We start from the raw sequence: 23,388 nt of genomic DNA, 5'->3' as shown, positions 1-23,388 counted from the left end.
TCTCAGAATGAAGCTCTTGGGTCTCATACTTTCTCTCCTTTCTGAGATAACTGGGAAGTAAAGGAGATAATAGAGGGTTGGACTAATGATAGTGAGCAAGCAGATGAGAGAAACCAGAGTAAAAAGAGAATGTAGATGAGGCAGAGTAGAAAAAAGATGAGAGAAAACAGATGGAAACCAAAAAGCCAATGAAGTGAGAGAGACAAGACTACAATGATTTGCACAGGACATGGTGAAACTCCTCTGGATAAAACACTGAAAGAAACTTATAGCCTCAGTCCAACTCTGGAATAAAAGAAAAAATAACTTTTAGCAGCATTTTAAATGGGCTAAGACAGAACTTTGTGAATCTTTTCATCCTGGCATTAGAAATAGAGATGCTATAACAGGATATTCTGATAGTATTGGTGACCTTGCATAGATTAGATTGAAATAAACACACATGTTTATTTGAACTAAACTTCAACTTCCTTGAGGTCTATTCTTTGCTAATATATATTTCCTTTTTAATCTGTAAAGAGCCTGCAATTGAATCTTTGTTAAGTATGCATGAACTGATAACAGGAATGCATGTAAAACAAGTTAAACAAAAGCCGAGGCTGAGCACTATTTTTTTCTAAATTAGCATGATCTAATAAAAATCTTAATTCCCTCAATAGTAAATCATTATTTACAATTATTTGGGATTGTGAATTTAAAAAATAATTCTACTTGAATTTTTTAACTTACGGAAAGAGAACGTAGGATATCAGGATATCAGGATTTTGATTCATTTGCAATTAGAAGCAGAACCAAATTGGATGTTGCTTGTGTACCCTGTAGCTGTTGAAAAAACAGTGGTTTTCAATGCTAAATGATTTTTAACTCTACAATATCTGCATGAATTATAGAAATGAGTATTCTAGAATTGCAGCAGCTTCCTTAAACATTCTTGAGCTGTATTAATCAATAGTTAGCAATCCTGCTAAAAGGAGATCTTAGATTACAAGCTAGAATACTTCTAATTTGTTGGCTTAGTCACAGCATTTTTTTTTTCATGGTCAGACTAGAGGTCTTTGGTGATTCAATGGAATTTAAAGAGAATGGAGTACAGCCAGAGGGAGATGAATATATCAGCCTTGGCAGGATGAGCTAATTTTTAAGCACTCTTTTATCTTTGATGCTCCCCATCTCTATCATTGCTTTTCTTGGTGAAGAAAGCACTGCAACGAGGTGATAGGAAAGCTGGCTTACTTTTTATTGCAGCAAGTAAGATTTAGCAGTCCTCATTCCACAGTCAAGTCTCTTCAAAGATAACTATTTCCTTCCTGACAGGTTTTCACTTGGACTGACAGGTTGCCAGTACTCCCAGTGTCAGAGCACCAACTGATGTTTGAGGTTGGAATTAAATTTAAAGATTTCCAATTAAAAGCTCAGATATTTTAGAATTCAAGATATAAAATAAATAAATTGTTAACAATTTAAAAGCTATAACATAAAATTTAAATTTATATTTTTGCTGCTTCAATATCTTTTGAATCTAACTTGGGTAAATAATATAAAAAATAAGAATTATTTATTTGATGTTAGAGGGAACTCATTGAAAAACTACTTGACTAATAGTGTCCATCAAGTATGCAGAGCTGGATGAAAAAAAAAAAGGAAAAAGACATGAAGTATAAGTGAAGAATAATAAGTATATATATGTATGAAGTATAATAAGTGAGAAAATAAAAATTTAACTTTAAATATTATCTGATTGATCTTATGAATTCAAAAAAATCCAAAAGTGTTGAAATTAGGACTGTGCATTGGGTGATTTTATATACAACCATTCTGTACATTCCCTTGACATTACACTGAGAATTCTGTTTTTTCTTCCAAAGACTGAACTATCTTACAGCAAAACAGTACAAAAGATACAGATTTTAATAAGTAATTTTTTCCTTAGCTGTTTGTGCTGAAAGGCTGAAAAATTCTTTTTGCTTAGGTGCCAAGAGTCTTCTAAACTTTCTTGAGGGGGTCACAACCTAAAAATCTGCTGGATCACCTCCCATGTATTAGCAATGATAAAAACTTCCTCGTATTCACTGTAATTGCACACCTCCCTATGACAGGTTTGGCAATTTCATGTTGGAAAGGTTATTTTAATGAAGAGTAGATGAGAATAGTATGCCAACTTTCTCAGCTGGTGTAAAATTCTGTGTATTTAAATCTAGATTGGCAGCTGGAATTGGAGAACTCCTCACTGCCAAAATGTTATTGTTCAGTGTTTTGGAGACTGTTGGTAGACCAAAGGTAGCAGCAGGAAAAGTGCTGTTTTTAACTAGTCCCTTAAACAGTTTACAAGATCTGTTGGCAATTTCAAGTAAAGGAATGACAAAAGTATTTCATAAAATGATGGTAACTTAATTGCAGTAAGTACAGTGAAGCCAACTACAGTTGTCAGATCCTTAGGAGAGAAATGATGATGAAGTCCTGATGGGGTTTCTGAAATACCTAGAAAACTAATATTTTACTAAATATATTTTGGCCTTTTTAAGAAGTCCAGTTTGAACAGAGTGAAGAATTTGAATTACATGATATCTATATATATTGATATTCAGATATCAAAGCTGAAGTAACTATTTTATTTTATTTTTAAGTGAACTTGATTTGAATGCACATTTTACTTACATTTATTTCAATGTTTTCTGAAACATCACAGTTATTTTACTGAAGTTTCCAGTCTAAGTTTTATTGTTTTGATTTTCACTCTGAGACAGAAGTGCAATGAAAATACATCTAGAACTGGAAATCATGTTTATAGATGTTTTTGTTGCTACTTCAAACACTGTGAATTGAGATGGACATTGAAAGAAGGAACTATGTGATTAAGTTCATTCTTGTATTTTCTTGAAATTAGAATCAATCTCAGTTTCCAAGACAACTGACTATATGAGGATGGACCAGTCAATAATGAGAAACAGCTTTCTTTTCTATTGCTGTAGCATATGGTAGGAGAAGTCTTTCTTCATTTGTTGAGGAGACTATACAATTTATCATTCCAAAGAGGATCCAAAAATTATTAAAGGAGGTGTGAGCACTTCAGTTTTTCAAGAGAAGGACAGGGTTGTAAGTTCATTGGGGAAAGGCAAATTCAGAAATGTCAAAATGTAATTTTTAGATGGTATTCAGTTAAATCCCAAAGTTCACTTTGGTTTTTTTTTTCTCAGTCCTTCAGAGGTCCTGACAACATTAAGACTTGGTGCAGGTGATGGTATTGCAAGTGGAATAGCAATGTGTCAATATGACTCTCTTGGGCTGAGTGGGATTGCCTTTCTGCTGTAAAATCCTTGCCACAGAAAAAAGGCTTCTTCTGTATACCCCACTGAAAGAGTTATGATGGATCTAGGACCACAAGATTCTACAATTCTTTTGCATGTCAAATAAAATCTATAAGGAGAAACGTTGGTTCCATGAAGTCAATGGAAGCCTAAGTAAAATATTAAATCACATTGCAATATATCTGCATTTTCATTTTCAGTCTGAGATTTCAAGTGCTTTGATGTTCACTATTCTTATCTTACAAAAAAAAAAAAAAAAAAAAGGACACTGGAACATTTATGCAGGAGTCGTGTTATTCCTTTATTCCTGAACTCTGTGCTGTTGTGTGCACGTTGTGTGCAGTCCTTTTTTAGAGCTTTTTATTTTTCTTTTTTTCTGTATCTTTTTTCCCGTTTTTTCCTTCTTGTGCCCATGAATGGAATATGTATCCTTTCATACTACCATTGCTTGAGTTTCTCTGAAGGTGATACAGTATCTTCTGATCATCTTAGATTTTATTTCAGATATTCTTTTAATACAGATTCCTTTGCTATTTCTATATTTTATTAAATTACTTATTTGTGACATTGATCCCTTAATATTTAAAGTTCATTCTAGGTGGAAATGCTTCCATTTGAATTTTATGTATAAAACTATTTTTTTTCATACTACTGAAACCAGAAAAAAATTCCTGTTGTCCTCAACATGTCATATTTGGCTTTGTATTTCCCTAAGCTCTCAGCTCTCTCCAACCCTTTCTTTGGCTTCAGTCTTTAAGTTATAAGTGTAACCCTCTTGCAGGAGAGTGTTTCTCATTTTAAACAGCCTACCTGATGATACTCTCTGAACAAGTCTGGTACTTTTATTTGTGAATTGAGTCCTTTCAGTCACTTTCAATTCAGTTGATCTCTAAGTGCTGACATCCAATTTTCTCTCTCTTCGAAGTCTATCAGATTTCCTCTATTTTGTTGAGTGTGAAGGAAGAACAGGGATAGAATAATATAAAAGAGACAGGATTCCTCCAAGCTACACAGAGCCAACACCAGATCACATTTCTAACCAAACAGTAGCTGAAACTGCACCAGAAAAAGCTGTAGTTTCTAACACCATGTGGTACCTTGGGATTAGTGAGAGTGTTCCCCCTGGTCCCACAAATATCTCCTCTGTCTCTGAGAATTTTCTGGGAGAGTGGGACAGAAGAGGGAAGAGGAAAGGGCAGGGATTGAAAAGTGCTTTTCTGGTTTCCCTTACATTATCTGTAAATGTTTCTCCTAAATCCTCAATAAAATTGTATCAGTATGGGTTCCTTTAAGTGGCATTCAATTTAGGTAAAGTGAGAAGACTTGAAGTTTCTGTACTGTATAAACCTTATTATATGAGGGAAACTGTATTTTTTGCTATCAGAATGAAGGCCAGCTGGTCTGTTTAAATACATGCTGGATGTATTGAGTTGGTGCAAATGAGTTTGTCCAATGAGCTGGTCCAAAGTGAGCTCAGCTCCAATGGCAAGGCTCTGCCAAGCATGAAGCAGACAAACATTCCTGTGTTTACTTATACAGAGGTGGTGGATGCTGTTGCTGCCTATAGCATCAATATCCTGCCTGTAGTATCAATTAAGATCAAAGGCACTTCTCGTTGGTTAATTTGGTTTGGGTGTAAGAAAATGTCTATATGTTCCTTGTCTGTCAGTGTCTGTTGTTCTTCAGCAAAAAACAGGAGGAAATAACATATGTCTGCATCTTCCCTTTGGAACATCAGAAAAATGCTAGTCATATGAGCAATTTTCTGAATAGCATTACTTCAAAGGAAAAGTGACAATGCAGACTAAAATGGCAGTTGCTATCCAGAAAATTGTGAAATTCCTGTTTATTAATAAGCCAGAAAAGCAGAGAAAAATGCCATTAGAAGTAGCTATGAGTATATGGAAGAAAATATAAGACAGAGCAAGAAAACATCTGTGAGAGAAAATATGTAGAGACCTCTAAAAAAATTAAGGCAATTTCATGTGCTTGGTATTCACAACCATGTTGATGAATACAGCATGTGGAAAATTATGGTTTTGCAAATGGCTATGTCCTTGATAAATAATTTGATTTCTAGAAAATGTTGGTTTTTTGTTTTCTTTTCTTTTCATTTAAAAGGAAAAAAAAAAAATCCCCTTCTTGACAAAATGCACTTTTCAGAAATGAAGAAAATTTCTTGGTGAAAGTTCTTTTTCCAAGGAATCTCTGTGTCTTTTATCCACTCAACCTATTGCTCCCATAAAAAGTGCAAGCACTCCAATTCATCTCTCCAGGCATTTTAAAATCAGATTTACCTTCCTTTCTTCCCCACATCTCACTTTTGCAAGAACTGAAAACTGCTTTACACTTGTCAAGTAATAACCATTTGTGGTGTCATAGGCAGATTGTTGACATTGCAAACTAAGCTGTTGTATAACCAATAGAAGTCAATGTTAGGCAGCATATGCTTTTCATTCCTGCTGTGCATCAAAGTGTGTGCTATATCCCCAATCTGAAAAGCTTTTCTAAAGGTTTTTTCATAAACATGGAGTGTAGATTTTGGACCTAGAGACAAACTCATACTCTGAAGCCCTCTTCTTTTAATTTATTCAAAACAGCACCATTTCCTTTTTTTCCCCAATTCCACCATCCTGTGGAATGTCAGTAAAATAGGCACTAGGCTTTACTTTCTCTTATACTCTTTTTGGAGTATAAATTGTTGTTTTGTAAAAATTGTAAAAATTTCAAGCACTCTAAAATACACTGAAATGTAGAATATGCTTGAAATAGTGTGTTTTTCTGTAGATATAAGAAATTCCTTAGGGACTATGTCATACTGTCATTTATTTTGTGAATTCTGTAAATGTGACACATTGAGGCAAGTTTTTATCTCAGTATTTAAGTAATTCTGATACTATAACACTAACTTCTGTTTTCTTATGAGCAATCTTATTACTATATAATAAGATGACTGGGAGCAGTGAACTGTTTTAGTAGCATTATTAGTTTATTATGTTAGCATTTTAGGCCAAGTCTTTTATAACAAAATACTGCTGAGACAAATTACTTAGTAAAAAGGCAAAACTGATAGTTACTTTGTTATAGAAGATATTGTATTATTTTCAGCCTTGATAAGAATGTAATATGTTTTCTAAACAATTACACAAATTTTTAAAGAGAAAAATTACCCCCAAATATGATTATTATATTTTTGACAGAAAAGCTTCTAATTATTTACTTTCTTCCATAAAATAATGAGCATTGAATTGATTTTTCTGGTAGAAACATGTTACACCATGAAAGCTAAATAATATCTTAAACAATACTTGGTGGTAAAACTTGGCAGTGTGTATGCATGTGACAGTACCACTTCCTGAGTTAGAATGGCTTTGATAGAAAAATAATTTGCTTTAAATGGTGGGATTCCATATTTATAGCATTTTGCTTTCTCAGTGTTGGAGATTCTATTTTAGGTTATTCTGTGTTTTTTTTTAAACTGTCTTGCTAATTAAACCCCTACTTCCTCCCTCTCATATATCATCTTCAGTTGTGCAGCTCTTGGAAGCCACATCAGTCCTTTAGCTAAAAACTGGAATTTAGTAAATAAATTGCTCAGAAGAATAGCATGTTACCAACCAGTTTTAGTTGAGATTTGAGAAATAACTGAAAGATAAAAAATCATTTAGTTTTTCATCACGTGAGTGCTTCTACAAGTGCCTGAGAAGACAGAGGAATATTTAATAGAAAATGCACATTTTCTAAACTCCATTTTGCAGGGTAAAAGTGTTCTGTGTCCTGCTATTGCTAGTATTATCTTGGCCTATGTTTTCATAGAAGGCTTTATATTTGTATACTTTCCTTTGAGACTTGCAAAATTGCCTTTTAAGGTAACCTTTTCTTTAAACCTATACTCATTTGAGAGATACTTAGAGCTATAATTTTTTGAAGCTTATTTACCATAATCTTCAGCCAATCCCTTTACCTATTGCTCCTGCACTTTGAATTTAACGTTTTTAATATGGACATGAGTGTGCATAGTACATGTGTATATGGTTTTGCCTGTGTTTCAAGAAGTTGGACAATTTTACTTGACTATGCTATTAAATTTTAAGTGAATTCTGGAAAACACTAAGTTTTCTTCTCATAGTTTTGCTGTGTGTTAACTTTTCCTTATTTTGGTCCTTTTTATACTAGTTCAGAGACTCTGACTGAAGCAATTATAGATCAATTGTAGAAGAGTCCTTAAAATTACATTCAAACCACCTTTCTAATAATAAAAATAGAAAGATGAGTGGATATTTTGGACAGTATTTCTTATACTTTTTGGCTGCTTAAGATCTTGCAGTTCCAGCTTGCAAAAAAAAATCAGGGAAGTTACATGAAAGATGGCAAAATAATTATTCTTTTGAAAAGGAACCCACAAATAATAGCTTTAGGCTCTGAAAATGTCAAAAAAAAAGAAAAAAAAAATGTAAGAAAGCAAGCAAGAAAGAAAACAAATTGTTGGTGCTTCTAAAACTTTTCATTCAGTGGCACTTAGATACTGCTAGAATTAGAACATTTAAAATTGTTAACGTTATAAATGATCTTTAAGTGGGTACATCCATGAAAGACCTTGACCCTTTAAATATTTTGGCATGTGATTAAGTTCAAAACTGTGTGCAAATTCCAGTGACAGGAACATGATTTGCAGTACTGAGGACTTCATATTGATATGGTTCTTTTTGCCTGTTGAAGAAATAAAGAAAAATATATTTTGTATCTCCAGAAAGCAAGTAAGGTAACTATAAAATAAAAGTAAGGACAGGAATATTGACTATTCTTATAAAAGAAAATAGAGAAGAAAAACAATTATTAAAAATATAAAAAGAAAACCTAGAAGAATAAAGAAAATATATTAAAATAAAGGCTGTAAAGATAAAACTTCTATAAAATATATGCATTAGAAACTAATGCAGACAATTTAGGAATTCCTTGGAGGATAAATCCAGGACCACACTGATGGTCAGATGATAGTCATCAAGGAGTTTTGAGGGAATAAACTTGGGCTGACAGCAGAACTGGCACAAAGGAGTGTCATGAGAGGAAACCATTGTTTTAGTGAGAGACACTATTATAAACTCGATGCAGAAAAAAGTATTATCTCTGAGTTGTACAGAAATTTTATGTAGTTTTCAGTGAGAAGAGACATTACTTGATACTGTGTTACATTAAAACATATGTGCAAACAACACGTAAAATTAACAGATACTGCAAGTTCCACATACCTATTAGGGGCAATCCTTTAAATGCTCTCTGATCTGTTTTTATCAGGGAACATCCAACAACTTATTTTACCTTGTGTAATTTTAAGTAGGACAACATAGTGATTGTTTGGTACAGTGTTTTATTTGCATTATGTGACACTGAGAAACTGTAGGCAGACCTACATTCTTTCAGACAACAGACTGGGTCTCCATTTGGTGGCTAAATCCCCACTAATAGCACTAATGCATTGTATATCTCTATATTATTGCAATATACAAGTCTGGTGTAATTGAAAAAATAATAGTGCATTTATAAATTTGGAGGTTTTTTTCCCTACTTCTTGAAGTTATGGACTTTAGAGTCTTCTACATTTTTTCTCAAGATTTTTCAAGAGACAACTGGGTAATTTATTCAAGGTTTTAAACAGCTTTTAGTTTTAGCTGATTCATCTGTGAAGTGGGTAAAGAAATGCCTGCTTTAGAGGAGTATGCAATCAGAAACAGCTATACTGATTTATACCAGCTGAAGAAATGAACCTTACTATTTTTCAGTGTTCTCAAAGTACTTTGAGATCACTGGATGAAAACACTGGAGGATTTTAGGGAAAAGAGCAAATAATTTATGTTACTAAGCCATTCCAATCTGCAGTTTCAGAACAGCATGGATTATTTTTCTCAGTTACAGAAATTATTGTCCTGGGCTGGTATTCCTGCTCATTTCCTTTTTAAATGAACAACACAGCAAAAGAATTGTAGCTATTTGCATAAGTTTGACTTTCTTTGGAGATTTCCAGCTCTGTGTCGTGGTGCTTAGAGAGTCATTTCTGCATTGAGCACTTCTGTGCAATCTCTTCTGGGAGAACAAAAGTTTGGTAGCATCCTGGCCATGTGCTTTGAATGTACAAAAATAGAACAGCAGAATAAAAGAAACAGAGTCCCTTGGTGGAATCGCTTTAATGTCTTGCATCTGATGTTCAGATTGGTGGGGAGGGGAGGATCACATGCCTGATGTTTTCTCTAGAACTACACCCAACTGGAAACCATCCCTTGGCTTCTCTGCGGACAGCAGCATACCCAAATGGAACATATTAATTCTTTGGGGAAATCTCCTTAGTCAGACAAAAAGAAATCTCTTTTGCTTCCCAAATACTTGCTCTGTTCCCAGTACCATCAGACTGAAAGAAGAATCTGCATTATGTTGATCTGGAAGACACAGTTTCTGACTCTAACTGCAAGGTTTAGATAAATAACTTCTGCGATGCAGCTGCTCAAGCTTTCAGGTTTTGACATGTTTATTAATGAAAATGAATGAGAAAGAAAGAAACAGTCAGCCAGGCAAGGTGCCCCTGTGACTCTGCTGTCATCATTAGGTGAATATGGTATACCAAATATTTATGCTTCTATATGATTCAGATCACAGAAAATAAATATCATTTTTATGTGTTTTATTTTCTTTGGAGAAGGAAGTGGAGGAGAGTGTGAGTCATAGTGGAAGAATAAAATCTATTTCTTTTCTGACAAAAGCTGCTTGTTTTGTCAGAGAAGGATCCTAGTATTAACTTCAGTTTGCTGATAAGCTCTGGAGCCTGACTGGCTTCAAAAAGAAGTGATGTCCTGCCAGTCCCCAATCTGTACCTATCTGGTGACCCATGGCCAGAAGCCAAATCATATTTCTTACTCCTGCTGGGCATAAGATAATCAGTGTTGCTAGCAGGGTCTGAATGCAGGCTGCCCGTGCACCCTTGCAAGGATTTCTGGTGAGCAGAATTTTGACCCTTCGCACCGTAACAAATCCTGCCAGCTGCAGCCTGACTCAGAGCACAGGGCTGCTCTGAGGAATCTTGGAAGGTTAACATGAATATGTATCATTATATGACCATTATTATTAGCCTGCTTTAAAAAAAAAAACACTTCAACATTTTTTCTGTTACGATCAGATTCAGAGAGTTCTCGTCTTAGGCAGCTGAGAGGGGAGGTGACATGGTTATAGGAACTCCTGAGGAGATAGTGGCTGATTCGTCCTTTTTACTCCTTGCTGTGCCCTCCAGAGTGTAGAAAAGATAGAAAAGGTGCCAGATACAGGGTCTGATGATTCTCTGCTCCCAAGAGATTCTCTGCTCCAGGCAGTGTCATTGCCTGTCCAACCATCCTGAGGTAGGAAAAGATTGTTTACAAGGGAGAAGTGATCTTCACGTTGCTTTCTCTAGGCTTTCTTTACGACTACCAACCTCAAAACATTTGTTGCCCACGGCAGGGAGGGTGGGCTAGAGGATCTTTAAAGGTCCCTTCCAACCCAAGCTATTCTATGGTTCTATGATTCTGTGATTTTCCTTAAGACAGATATTCATATGAAGGTGCTAAAGCCTGAAAGATGACAAATGACAAAAGACCTTTTATATGTCCTGGTGAAATTAAACTATATTTAAAAGTATGTGTGCATATCATTTTTTATAGAACTTCATAAGATAGGCAAGTATCTGTCATTTTTCTGAAAGAATTTTCATGTGTGTTTTTTGTCACAAAGCAGTTACTGCAAAGGCTACACAAACTTTAGAGATATTCTACCTACGTGAACTCCAAACCAAAATGCTGTTTTCCAGATGTTAAGTTTCTGTTTTCTGAGTGGAGATATCACAGAATTTATTCAAAAGAGTAACCAGCTAAATGCCTGTAGATTAATGTAGAAGACTGTAGAGATTTAGGATCCAAAGATCTATATGGTCTTTGTAATTCAGTGACTTGGGGCTGACATCTTTTGGAAGACCAAATAGTAGCCTTGGCTGCTGTAACAAGGACCAGGGACACTCTGAGATGTTTGAAGGTGTCAAGCTTGCTATCCCAATAAAGAGGGTTTTTTTTAAGTTTTTCTTGATATCTCTCAAAAAAAAAAGTCTTTAGAGGTTCTTCAGTATTAAATGAAGAGCAGTATAAGATGGATGAGCTCTGAAATTCTACCTCCCTCAGTACTATTGAGGAGGAAAAAGAAATGAACAACAGAGGGCATAAAGGTTAGCTCTTCTGGTACACTGTATTCAAAGTAGCAGCAGCAAAGTTCTGTCTTAGTTTGTGAGACAATATTACAGCAAAAGTAGGATGTTATTTTGTCTGGTGAAATGTAACAGACACTGCATACATTTTTAAAAGAAAAAATTCTTTCTTTCAGAAAAGCCCTCCTAGCTGTTGTTTTGATAATGTGAATTCAGGTAATACTAAAAGCAATAACAGAACACTGAATTCTAAATGTCACCTCCAATTATTGGCCTTCTCCTTTCTTTAGCTGAGATTCCTAAATATAATTTCTGGAGAGATTTATGAATGTGCTACTATTTCCTGCTCAGCACTATTAAAGATGGTGTTAATAGCTATTCCTGGTTCTTTGTGTCAAAAGATCTCGCTTTCAGTATTTAATAATTTTCCTATTGCTACTCAGTATGGCTGGCAGTTTAATGTCAGACATATTTATTTGACAAAAATTTTGAATAAACTGTGTCTAAACAATTTTTGCTTCTTCTATGAATGAGATTAAGGGTCAAACGCATTGTTTTGCCCCATTGTTATTAAAAATTGTGCTGACATCTTTACGCTTTAAAGCAAGGTCTTGAAATGTGGTAGAAGTGTGGTAGATTTTCCAAATGTTCCAAATTATAAGACTCTCAAAAATTTCTTTGTGTGTTAGGCTGGTGAGGGTTGTTGCTGCTCAGCAACTTGAGCTTGCAGAGCTTCTCTGCACTGAACACACTCCATGGTCTGACCCCTGAGCTTAGTCTGTGCTCTACTCTGTGGTGCTGCCACTTTGTTTGACATGAAGAAATAAAAAGCAGAGTTGACTTGAGTTTGAGGAAATATGAATGGAGAGGAGGAGGAGGGCAAAAGCTCAAGTGGCTGCAGATAGGGAGGGCTCTTCATAGGATCCCTCCTTCTTTCAGTGTGTAAGATGTATGGTGCTATGGGGACAGATGAAGACTGTGTCAGCCTCATCAGTAATCAGGATGCAAGCCACATGTGTTGCAGACGTGGGGAAGTTTGGGAAGTATGTGTTGCTTCAGACAATGAATTTGTAATTAGAGTATCAGAAGGTATGTACATAAGATAAGACGTGGTTGCATAGGAGACCTTTATTCCTGATATTGTTCCCTAGTTTTGTGGAGATTAGCCTGCAAAAGCTCAGTCACTGTAGTGTCTAATGTAAGTATTCATATGTGTACTTTGTGTGTTATAGAGGTCTACATCTTGGGACAATAGGAAAAAAAAAACCTAGAGGAGAAGTAATTAACTGCCTGCCTCCAGGCCATGTCCATTTGAATCTCTAGCAAACTTGATGGATATTTGTTTTAGCTATCATAAAAAAGTCCAAGAGGTAGAGAGTCTCCAATTTTCTTAAACATTTTATTTGTATTATTATTTATTCTTACTATTTAAAAGCCTGTTCCAGTGTCTGAACAGGTTTCCTGCTGCAGCTGCTTCAGGTCCTCTCTACAGGGTACAGAGAAGTTATTTCTTCCCTCTCGTAACAACTTACATATTTGTGCACTTGTATCATTTTCTCCCATGTTATGCAAATCAAATAATTATGTTATTTATCCACTTATGTTTTTTCAAAGTTGTTTCTTTGCTTTTGATCTCTCCAGTTGGTCTAGGTCCATCTTGAAGTGCAATGCTCAATACTGGAATCCATATTTCAGCAGAGGCCTACTAATGACATGTAAAAAAAGGAATGTTTCCCAACTTTACCTGCAGATATTTGTGGTGCAATTTCAGCAAAATCACCAAAAAAAAAATTTAAGCAGACTCTATCCTTTTTTAAATGTAAAATTATATTCATTGAAATGCTGTATATCCTGACAAAGACTTTTTTGCTTCATCTGAATTCTCTTTTTTATTATTAACAAGTAAAAGGAACATTTTCCTAAAATTACCTCTGAGGAACACAAAGCAAAATAAAGTTTACAATGCATAAATCATAAATTAAACAAAAGAAAAACTTGAGAGTTGTTAATATCATTAATGTGTTTTTTTTTTCCCCACAGAAAACCTAAACCCTTCAACAAAAATATGATTTCTTTGGACTAAGTTGTTTATCAAATAGATTAATAAACATTGAACTTAAACATATAACATTACACATGCACAAAATTAATCTTCACATTCTGACCAGTGTAGGGATTTTCTAGAGTTAATTTATCTGTGATAGAACAATCATATATGTATTTGCCTTTTAATGTTAGCCATGTCCCCCTGATTCAGCACAGCCACTACAGGCTCAGTGTTTGTTAAACCAGTGCAACAGCCATCCTTACTCCTTCCCTTTGGAGTCAGCCTGAAAGAAAACATCTGCAAGTGCAGAACACAGGGACTTATCTTCTCCTTCAGTACATCTTTCATGCTTTGGGGTTGGAGAAGAGCAAAATCAAAGGCATAAAATAATCACACATAAATTTGTCAAGGAAGGGGTTAAAAAAGTGGAATCTTTGTGACTGTAAGGGGCTGAATTATCTTCCTGACACCAGCAGGGGTTGCTGTCACTAGTTTGTGGTTGTCACATTCCTGTTATGCTTGACCTTGGAAAGGCTTGACAACATAGTCTGGATTTGATTAAGGGAATTTCATGTTTTTCCTTTGCTAGAGTCACCCCCCACCTCGACAAACATTTAAAAATGTTAAGGAGTAAAAAAAAAAAAAAAGTTTGGAAAGCAAACATTTTCCCAAAAGAAATTTATAGTTCAAATTTACACCAAGTTCGCACTAACTGGAGCAGTCCGGGTTTCCAGTCAGGCTTTGAGAGCTCTCTGTAAACCATTAGTCACTTCCCTGGAAGAGGCAGCTTTTTATAGGCAGCAGGATAAAACAGACACAGATGTGTAAGTAATATTAGAGGCTTTCACATGTACCTGCCTTTTTTTTCTCAGTCATAGAAATGATTATAGAAAGAAATTGATTGAAGCCTTGGACTTGAATAGCTACCATGGAGATTGGTTTAATGAAAATAAAATATCTTGTGTTTTTTTCTCATTGTGACAATTTATACAAAGAAGGTGGAAGTTCTTTTAGCTTTATCACATTGGGTTCTTTACATTCCACAGGACTGTGATTATGCCAGCTGCCAACGAGTTTGATCCAGAAATTGTGCTGGTGTCGGCAGGATTCGATGCTGTGGAAGGCCACGACCCTCCGCTGGGCGGGTACAAAGTCACTGCTAAATGTAGGTATTGCCACTGGCACGTGTTTCTGAGCTGGTTTTTTCCTGGTTAGGAACCTTATAATGTAAATCCAGTGTGTCTTCTTGTGAGATGGCAGCTGTGTCACTGAGGGCAGGGACTCTCCAGCAGTTAATACCCAGAGATGCCTGGAGAGCTGCAGCGCTTGCCCAACTCAGGGACAAGGTGGAAACAAACATGTTCGAGTTTCTGGCTCACTCCTTTCTGTTCCTCTTGGCATTTTTGTCTTGACTTTTTAAAGTATTACTTTTCTGGCATTCAAATAACATTTTAGAGGTTTCATGCTTTTCAATAGGCCTCAATTTCCAAATGCTGGAGTAAGTCACTTCTCTTTAAATATATATTGGAGGTTTTAGACTTTGGATGCCTAAATCCAATCTCATATTGCTCTTTTGTTATTGTAATCTTTTCAGCTCCATGGCATTAATCCTGAATTACATCAGTGTTTATGAAGGCCAATTTTTTCTAAAAGACTACTCTGTTGGGTCTTGATATTTGGATGTCCATTTCAGTCTTTCAAAATGTGTGCTTATGGCAGAGATTTAATACTTTCTGAAAGACAGATCTGTCTGACATATCTCATATGTAGCCCTCCAAAATGACTAGCTCTTACCAGATATTGTGGCCAAACTGATTCTGAGCCTGGGATGTTAAGCAAGGCTGGGTGATGTAATTAGTAACTCTTTACAGTAATGTGCATTCTAACATTGCTATATATCAATTACTTTACATGGGGCAACACAAAATGGTTTCCTATTGCAGTGCTGTGAATAATTTTCTTCAGTATATCTACTTTTATTCAGGATATTGAGTATGTAATATCACTTCAACAGCTATTAAATATGGAACTCTGCTGGTAATGGCAAAAGCCTTGGGAAAAGTCTGGAGAAGTCAATGAGAGTTAATGGCGTTTAAAACACTGCACAAATGGACTCCAGTTTGGAGGATTTTGTCCTTGTAACCTTTGCTTTTTGTTATAGATCACTAGATCAAAGCTGTTGTTTACCTCAGGACCTTCAGGGCAGATATGCATATTTTTTATTTTCATTTTCACTGCATGCTGAACAGGCTCCCCTGAATACCAATGACAGTGATGGAGGAACAGAGTGACTGTCCACAGTGATGTGGACAGGGAGAAATCAGAGAGCAGTGCAAGGGTCTACCCAAAGACACTTACACAGGTGTTAATGCACAAATGGGCTGGAAATGGAATATCCCTCTGGCTGCGAGTAAGACACTGAGTTTTAGCACAGCTTTTCAGCTGGAAGCAGTGGTTACACTGGACAGGAAAGACACATAGCAGGTGGTGTGCATGTTTGGGTATCATTTTGCTGTGTATTATGATTTTTAATAAAACATTTTGCAGGAAGAGGTGAGAGATTTACTCTCTGTGGTTCCATGAGCTTGTGTGGGAGGGAGGTGAACTTTCAACTGGTACTAAATTAATATTTTGTTGAGAACCATTGTATAACTATCTGTATTTAGCTGTTGAGAAGGTATTCTACGTGTCCCTTAAGGATCCAAGATGCTTTGGCATTTGTAATATTCTGGCATAGCAACTTCAACAGCTGAACTAGAAATTGCAGCAAAGAAAAACTGTCTGACATTAGAATTATTGCTTATTTACATTCATGAATTAACTAATTAACTCTTCATAACTTTTTAAAAGAACTCTCAATAATTTTTTTTAATATAAGAGGCTGTACATCTACTTCTGCATGTGTCTGTAAACAAAGCAGGCAAAAAAAGTGCCCGTGTAGGTGGCTCTTGTTTAAATTAAGAGAAAAGCTGAGATAGACTCAGATAGTAATCATGCACCTGAGGGATGAATAAAGCCATTTTTACAGAGCCAAAGGAATTTATTATTTCCCCAAAACAAAATTCTCCACATTCCACCATACTATTTTAGAACATAACATACTATATGTGGTATGTAGGAAAATGAACAGTCTATTAAAAAAATAAGGTCCAAAGACAAACCTTCATATTAGAGACTAAAAATAAATATTTGTGCAAAGTTTTAATATAATTGGTTAGTAATAATTGGAAATTATACACCAACAAGTAAAGTTGAACCTGTAAATATTCTTGCTTTATAAATCTTTAGCACTTCATGTACATTTAATACATTTCTATGATTTCTATGACTTAATGCAAGCTTTACAAATTAGGGAGAGATTGACATCAAAGGAGAGAAGATAGATCCTTAGCTACTAACCTTGCTCTTAAAGAGCATTTAGAAGCCACTAGATACTTGATAATGAATTATTTATGTCTTTCCCTCAGAGTACAATCTAAAAGAAAAAATGTATAAACCAATCAACCATCCCGAGTTATATAGTAAAAATCATTGGATGAAGATAGCAGATTGAACTAATTACAGCCTTGGAGTAACCATATAGCAGGCAATTACATTCAGAAAAAAATGGTCTGGTAAATCTGCACAGTTTGAAAAATGTAAGTTGTAATCTGCTTTAGCCCAGAATTTTAATTTTTTTTTCTATATTGTCATACAATCTTATTTACTGAGGAGCTGCCATTTCTGATTAGTAAAGAAACATGTCAGCAACAAAATAATCATATATATACATATTTGCAGCTGATTTTCAATCTGTGAGTCTGTTGTGCATGTCAGGATTTCTCACAGTGAGGTGACTTTCAGCTCCTCCAGAAGGCTGTAGAGTGGAATCTGGCCAACTGAGATCAGTGATGATAGCAGAGCTTGGAGATATCTCACTTCCTAATTTATCTCTAGCTGTATTAAGTAATGAAATCACTAATGGTCTTTTTCCAATTAAAAAAAATAGATAGTTTTTAAAACAAGATTTGAAGGGAAGTTTGAATCTTTCCTATCCTATTGCACTTTTCAAATTATTTTCCCTACTTTTTCAATGTGGCTCATATGTTGATTTGTTTTCACTAAACTGAGCAATATTTAACTAAGTTTTACATGTCTGGGAAACAGATTTGTTTGGTGCAATGTGGAATTGAGAATGAACATTAAGTAAAACATTTTATTCAACCCAAACTTCGAGGATTTCACAGGCACATTTTTCTTTATGTTAGCTCTTTTTGCCAATCCTCTCTCTTAATGAAGTGCTATGATTTCAAAAGGTGCTTGTGTAATACACCTACATACACACACACATCTTGAAATATATACTCAACCCATGTGCATAAACTTTGTGATGTATTTTATATTCTTTTAAGAGCAAAAAGGGCTTCAAAGATTTGATGTGACTGGTGGCATATGGCAGAACCTGTTGCTGCTAGGAAGTTCTCAGTCCTTTGGTACAAGCTACATTCCTAATATCTTAGTAAGGAAAGGCAGCCTTTATTGACAGCACTGATGAAAGGCCACCTAGCATAATTAGAAACAGGTATACTTTTGAATTCACAATCACTTTGCCTTGGAGAAGGTCTTCCCCCCAGAAAGGATTTGCATCAGAAAAGGACTTTGTTTTTCCAAATAAAAATGTTTTGTCTGCTAAAAATATTATCTTTACTCACAGACACTGCCTTGCCTGTGGCATTATGCTATGGGAACTGCACCAAGTTTAACATGAAAAAAAGCAAAGAGAGGAAAGTGAGGCAAATGTCATGTTAAACTTCTCTGGTAGTCCTCTTGGCCCAGGGTCTTATATCAGTTAAAGGTGCCAACTCTTGCTAGGAGCTCCTTTAATATCTGGTATGTTATCTCAGGAGTATTCAGGCAACTTATCCCAGATTTTGCTTTCTGTGCCCCTTCTGTAATGACTCAAGTTTAACTTCATTAGCTGAAATTGAGGAATATATTTTGAAATGTGTTTTGTAAAGTCCATCTTGAGTCCCAGCATGGCTCTGTCCCTGTTGCTTGGCTGAGTGGTTCCCCAAAATGTAAGGTGAAGGTGGCTGCAGCGACTGGAACTCTCATACACAACTCTTATGCAGGGTATCTATTGAAGACTTTGGGATCTCTTTGTTTAGATCAGAGACTGCAAAAGTCCTTTGACTTTATTGTAAAACATAATCAGGTGAGAGGAAAATATGTCTCAGTTCCTGACTAGTCCAATGGTTTCTTTTTATTATTAGATTATTTTTTTAAAAATATGAAAAAACAAAATATCAGCATCATGTAACATGTATTATCAAAATATTATTTTTATCAAATTCACTTTTTGTACTGGAGTAATAAAAGTTGTATTGACAATAAAATATTAAAAAAGTAATGGTAGAAGTAAAGGAATAAAGGGATTTTATATTTAGAATAGTAAGGATATGTTTAAAGAGTATGAATCTACTCTTTCCTGTTATCCTGATGATCCTTAGATAGAACTACTGAAGATAGAATGATACATTTTATGCTTTATTTTACAGTTAATTTTTACATTGTCTGCTAAAATATATAGTATTATCACACAATTTGAATTTTGTGTAGTGAGCAAGTCTGAAGGAGGGCTATCAGATCTGATCATAAATTTGCAAGTTGTTAGATTTTGTAAGGGAACTGTTTTTAAATTTAGCTCAGCTGGCTGAAGCTCTCCATGTAACATTATCCTGAGGTGAAGTACTTTCTCTTTGTTTTATTGAGCAGTCCTTAGAATAATGCTTGCACTAAAGCCACTGAGATCACTTTACTGTTCAAGTAAATATTCTACATAATTGCTCATTAAATTGTGACCGTTCCATAAAAAGAATAAAGTAAATAGAGAAGTGTCAAGCAAGAATGAAGACCTTTATCAAGGTACTTAACTTCCTGAAGCACTGAGTTTGTTAAGGGCTATGATGATTTACTGGAGTTTTCCTGTTGTTTTACTCTCCTGTTCCAAAGATGCTATTTGACACCAGAGTGCAAAATAAAATCAGCAATTAGCAGTAGGAAAGGATACCACTGTGGGCATTTAAAGAGTAAATGATATTTCGTCTATTGGAAAGTTTATCTTCTGTTATGCCAAATTTGTAATGAAAAGTTGATCCAGTGCCTGGAATATAACTGATTCTATCTTAGCTGATTTGCAACTTTTAATGTTTTTATTTGAGAAAATTGCAATAATTCCCTTAACCTATCAAAAGCTGCATTATGCTGTAATACACTCCATTCAAGTGGGACCAATGAAAAAAGTGCTGAAGTTATTAGCAGTTTCCCTTCTCATGAGCCCAGGCTATTTCCAAAGGATATGTCAGCATAAGTGATAGAAATTAATGGATAAAAAAGACTGCTGACTTACATGTAGCCAACATCTCTTCTGTGAGGAATCACTTCTCATGGCTGGATCTGATACTTTTCAGAACACAAATAAGAGCAACCAGGTTGAACTTGAGGCCTGATGGTTTCCTGTTGCTTTGCCCTTCACATTTCAGTTCCATTTCCCACTGGAAGTAATGAGTTTTGATATGATCTCTAAATGTGACATAAAATGCAGTTAAAAGCTAACATACCTAGCATCTTGGCACAAGCAAATTCAGAAGCAATGGGCACAGTTGTGATATAGATCACTAATTGCTGTAACAAATGATCTTGCATGGAGTACTAGCTGTCATTGGAAGGCTTTAAAGGAGACTTATAAATAGACCAGGGGCTTCATGCAAAAGTTTTTCTTCAATGACTAGTCTTGAGCCTTCACAACTGTCCTACTGTTTCTTGGAATCCTTCTCAGTTTCCCACTGTGTTTTGTGTATAGTGCATGGGTTAGAAACAGAGCAAAGGGTAATGCTCGAGCTACGTATCACTGAATTGAAATGCAGAGCTGCTCAGGCTCAAAGCCTGGTACTTCAGATCTGTTTCAGAGATAAAGTTTCCCATGTGCCAGCTTCAGTATTTCTAAAACATTCTATGTGACTATTCTGAGTATTTCAAGTACTTAAAAGGCTATATATGTTCATTGTTTTTTGGTTTGTTTTTGTATTTTTTTTTCTCCTGGAAGTACTTAGTTTCTAAAAGAGTCCCCAGATAATATTGTTACTCCCTAAGGGACTTAGACAGCCCTGAACTGGCTGTGATTTTTTGGGGGTAGAATGATTATAATGGCTTTGGGTAGGGACTTCACTTTCTTGTGATTGTCTCAAAGTTTTTTCTGACTCTTGACTCCAAGAAAGAGTCCTGGCTGGGACTACTGGAGCTAATGTAATAGGTATATATTAAGGAGGGCAGGAGAAAGGAGTCCCTGCAAATTAACAGCTGACTAAAGAGAATAGTAGTAGCTTGGTAGATGTTTTAACACAGTTTGAGTTTCTAAAAATAGTATTTCAGGCTTTTATAATGCATCTCTAATATCTCTTCACAAGCAAGAAACTCTTTTTGACTCAACTATGAGATGCTGATCTTGGTAAGTCTGGCACTGACTGCCTCTGACTGCAGTTTCACAGCTGGCATAGCTGCTCCTAGCAGCTCCTTGCCATACAAAAGGGTGGTTGCACACCATTTCCCCTTCTGAATTGTCCATTATTTACCTTGCACTGGGCTAGCTTCTTGTCAGTCTCTCTGTAAACACATGTAGCCTTATCTCACTAACCCACCAGAAAACAAAGTCAAAAAAGTGAAGAGGCTTCTATTGGGCTGAAGCTGAATTAGATTATGGAAGGACCAATGTGTGCCAGAGGCAGCAGAGAAAGGGAGAGATTGCACAGGATATTTAATGGTAGCAATAAACCATTAAATTACTTCAGTTGTCACAGCTGTCTTCTTTTCTGAGTTCTCCTGAGTACAGAGATTTGATTATTTTTGACATAATTTGGTAATCTTACCATTCTATCACTTGAGGTGATAGAGTGATTATCCAGTGAGACAGATCTTCAGCTTTTGACTCGGAACTAACATCATTGGAGATGGGTTGGAGCAATGATCATCAATTCAGCTTTTCACTGGGGAGTGTCCTGATTGGTATTTTCTTTCTGTCACTTTTGTCTCTTGGAAACTGCACCATACCCAGTGACTGGCAGCGAGAAAATGTAGCATCAAGACTTTTCTTCCAGTTGTTCACTTCTGAAAGCAAAGTTTGGGTTTTTCCTAGGCTGATTTCTTGAATGCTAATTAAATGGCAGTTTGGTATGATCCAAACAACATCAAAATAGATGACAAAATAATTGGTGACCAACCCTTAGACACTATTATTTTCACAGGATTCACTGTAAGAAGTAAAGCATTTTGGATGCTTTTTCCTTGTAGCCCATAGCAGTCATTGCTGTATCTTATCCTATGGTTTGGACATGACCACTGGATTGCCCAGCCTCCTGAATCAGGTTATGTTTATTTACTCCTACATTTGTACTCCTTAAATTTGCTCCTGCAATGCAGATGTCACTGATTTATTTGTCAGTGACTTCAGGATCTGGTATGTTATTGGCTTGTACACTGCATTTACATTTATAAATATGAATGTAGAAAATTTCAGAAATCCTTCTCTCTGAGAAAGAGTAGTCTGTTGGCTCCTGTGGAAGAGAGACTGGAATTCACTGTATAAAATTAATGGCTTTTCTAGGACTCAGCATAAAAAGGCAAAAGAGGAGAAGTTCTTTTCTCTTTTTTTGTTATTTCATTTAAAGAGAGAATTAATGCTTGGAGAAACTCAGAAAATTTCTGATGTTTAGTTGAAGAACCTGCTTTCACATACTGGCAAGTAAGCATATGTCAGTGGCTTGGACTATGGGCTTGAGCCATGAGAAATCGGGGAATAATTCACCTCATTTACTGAGGCTAGGGAAGTCCTCATGTTCAGACTTTGGGACAAGCATGTCTAACTGGAAGCTCATCTGAAGGATTCAGAAATCTTAGTACTGATTTTATTGTTGCCCAGTGTTTTCAATACTGTCTGGCTAACTGGTGTATCTTTCAGAAAGGGTCTACCTAAGGAAAAAGTGAGTGAAATTAGAAATATTAATAAATAAGCATTAATTTGACCTGCTTTTTCACTTTTACTTGGCCTTTCTTTCTGCAAATGAGCCAGGAGAGATTTCTGTTTCCATTCCCACTCCTGCCTCTCAAAGAGAAGATCTGTCTGCTGGCTAGTTAACTAATTGGTGCAAGTAAAAAACCACCTGTACAGCGTGTTCAGCTATGCAGTGTCAATCCATCTGCAGAATGCATCAGGTGCCATTCCTTGATTTAGGGCAGTTGCTGGGGACAGGGCAGAGGATAGATTACAATGAGAAAGAAAGAACCAATCTACAGAATCATTAAGAATTATTTTCACTTTTTTGGTCATCTTCCCTTATCTCTTTACCTACATCCTAAAGTTTTTCCTTTCATGCTACAGTAGCAGCATTGGCAAATTACAATAACTTATGTGAGGGATGCAAAAAGGTAAAATTGGTCATACTATCTCTCAGTTTTGAAATTAAACTTATGAAATCTTTTTTCTTATTGAAATAAAGAGGCTGTCATTTATTAAAAGAAAGGAAAGAACAAAGTTGGTTTTTTTTTTCCTTAGGCACTATTAATAATGTCAGATTACAATTTAAATAGAGCAATTAAATGTAAATTTTTGGGGCCATTTTGAAACTAATGGAGCTTGACACAGTGTTCAGCAACTTGCCTGTGCCTTTTGCAGGATTGGGTCCTGAGAGAACATTGTTGAAAGACATCTCCAAATGTGGATTTCTGAATAACAAAGTGTCTGATCTTTTATAGCATCGTTGCATTGGGAATTAGTCTTGTCTTTGGGA

The 23,388-nt window shown here is 35.6% G+C and overlaps 1 protein-coding gene across 3 annotated transcripts in view; it reads left to right on the top strand.

Moving 5' to 3' along the window:
• Nucleotides 1-23,388, top strand: part of HDAC9 (histone deacetylase 9) — a 446,072-nt gene that overhangs the window by 374,560 nt on the left and 48,124 nt on the right. For all 3 annotated transcript variants that reach the window (XM_056484523.1, XM_056484522.1, XM_056484524.1), the window contains one exon: nt 14,614-14,732. In XM_056484523.1, the coding sequence (XP_056340498.1) occupies nt 14,614-14,732 (119 nt within the window). The remainder of the gene's footprint in view (nt 1-14,613; nt 14,733-23,388) is intronic.

Source organism: Oenanthe melanoleuca, chromosome 2, assembly GCF_029582105.1.
Source record: "Oenanthe melanoleuca isolate GR-GAL-2019-014 chromosome 2, OMel1.0, whole genome shotgun sequence".
Taxonomy (NCBI): Eukaryota; Metazoa; Chordata; class Aves; order Passeriformes; family Muscicapidae; genus Oenanthe; species Oenanthe melanoleuca.
This window is presented reverse-complemented; position numbering and strand designations above follow the sequence as displayed.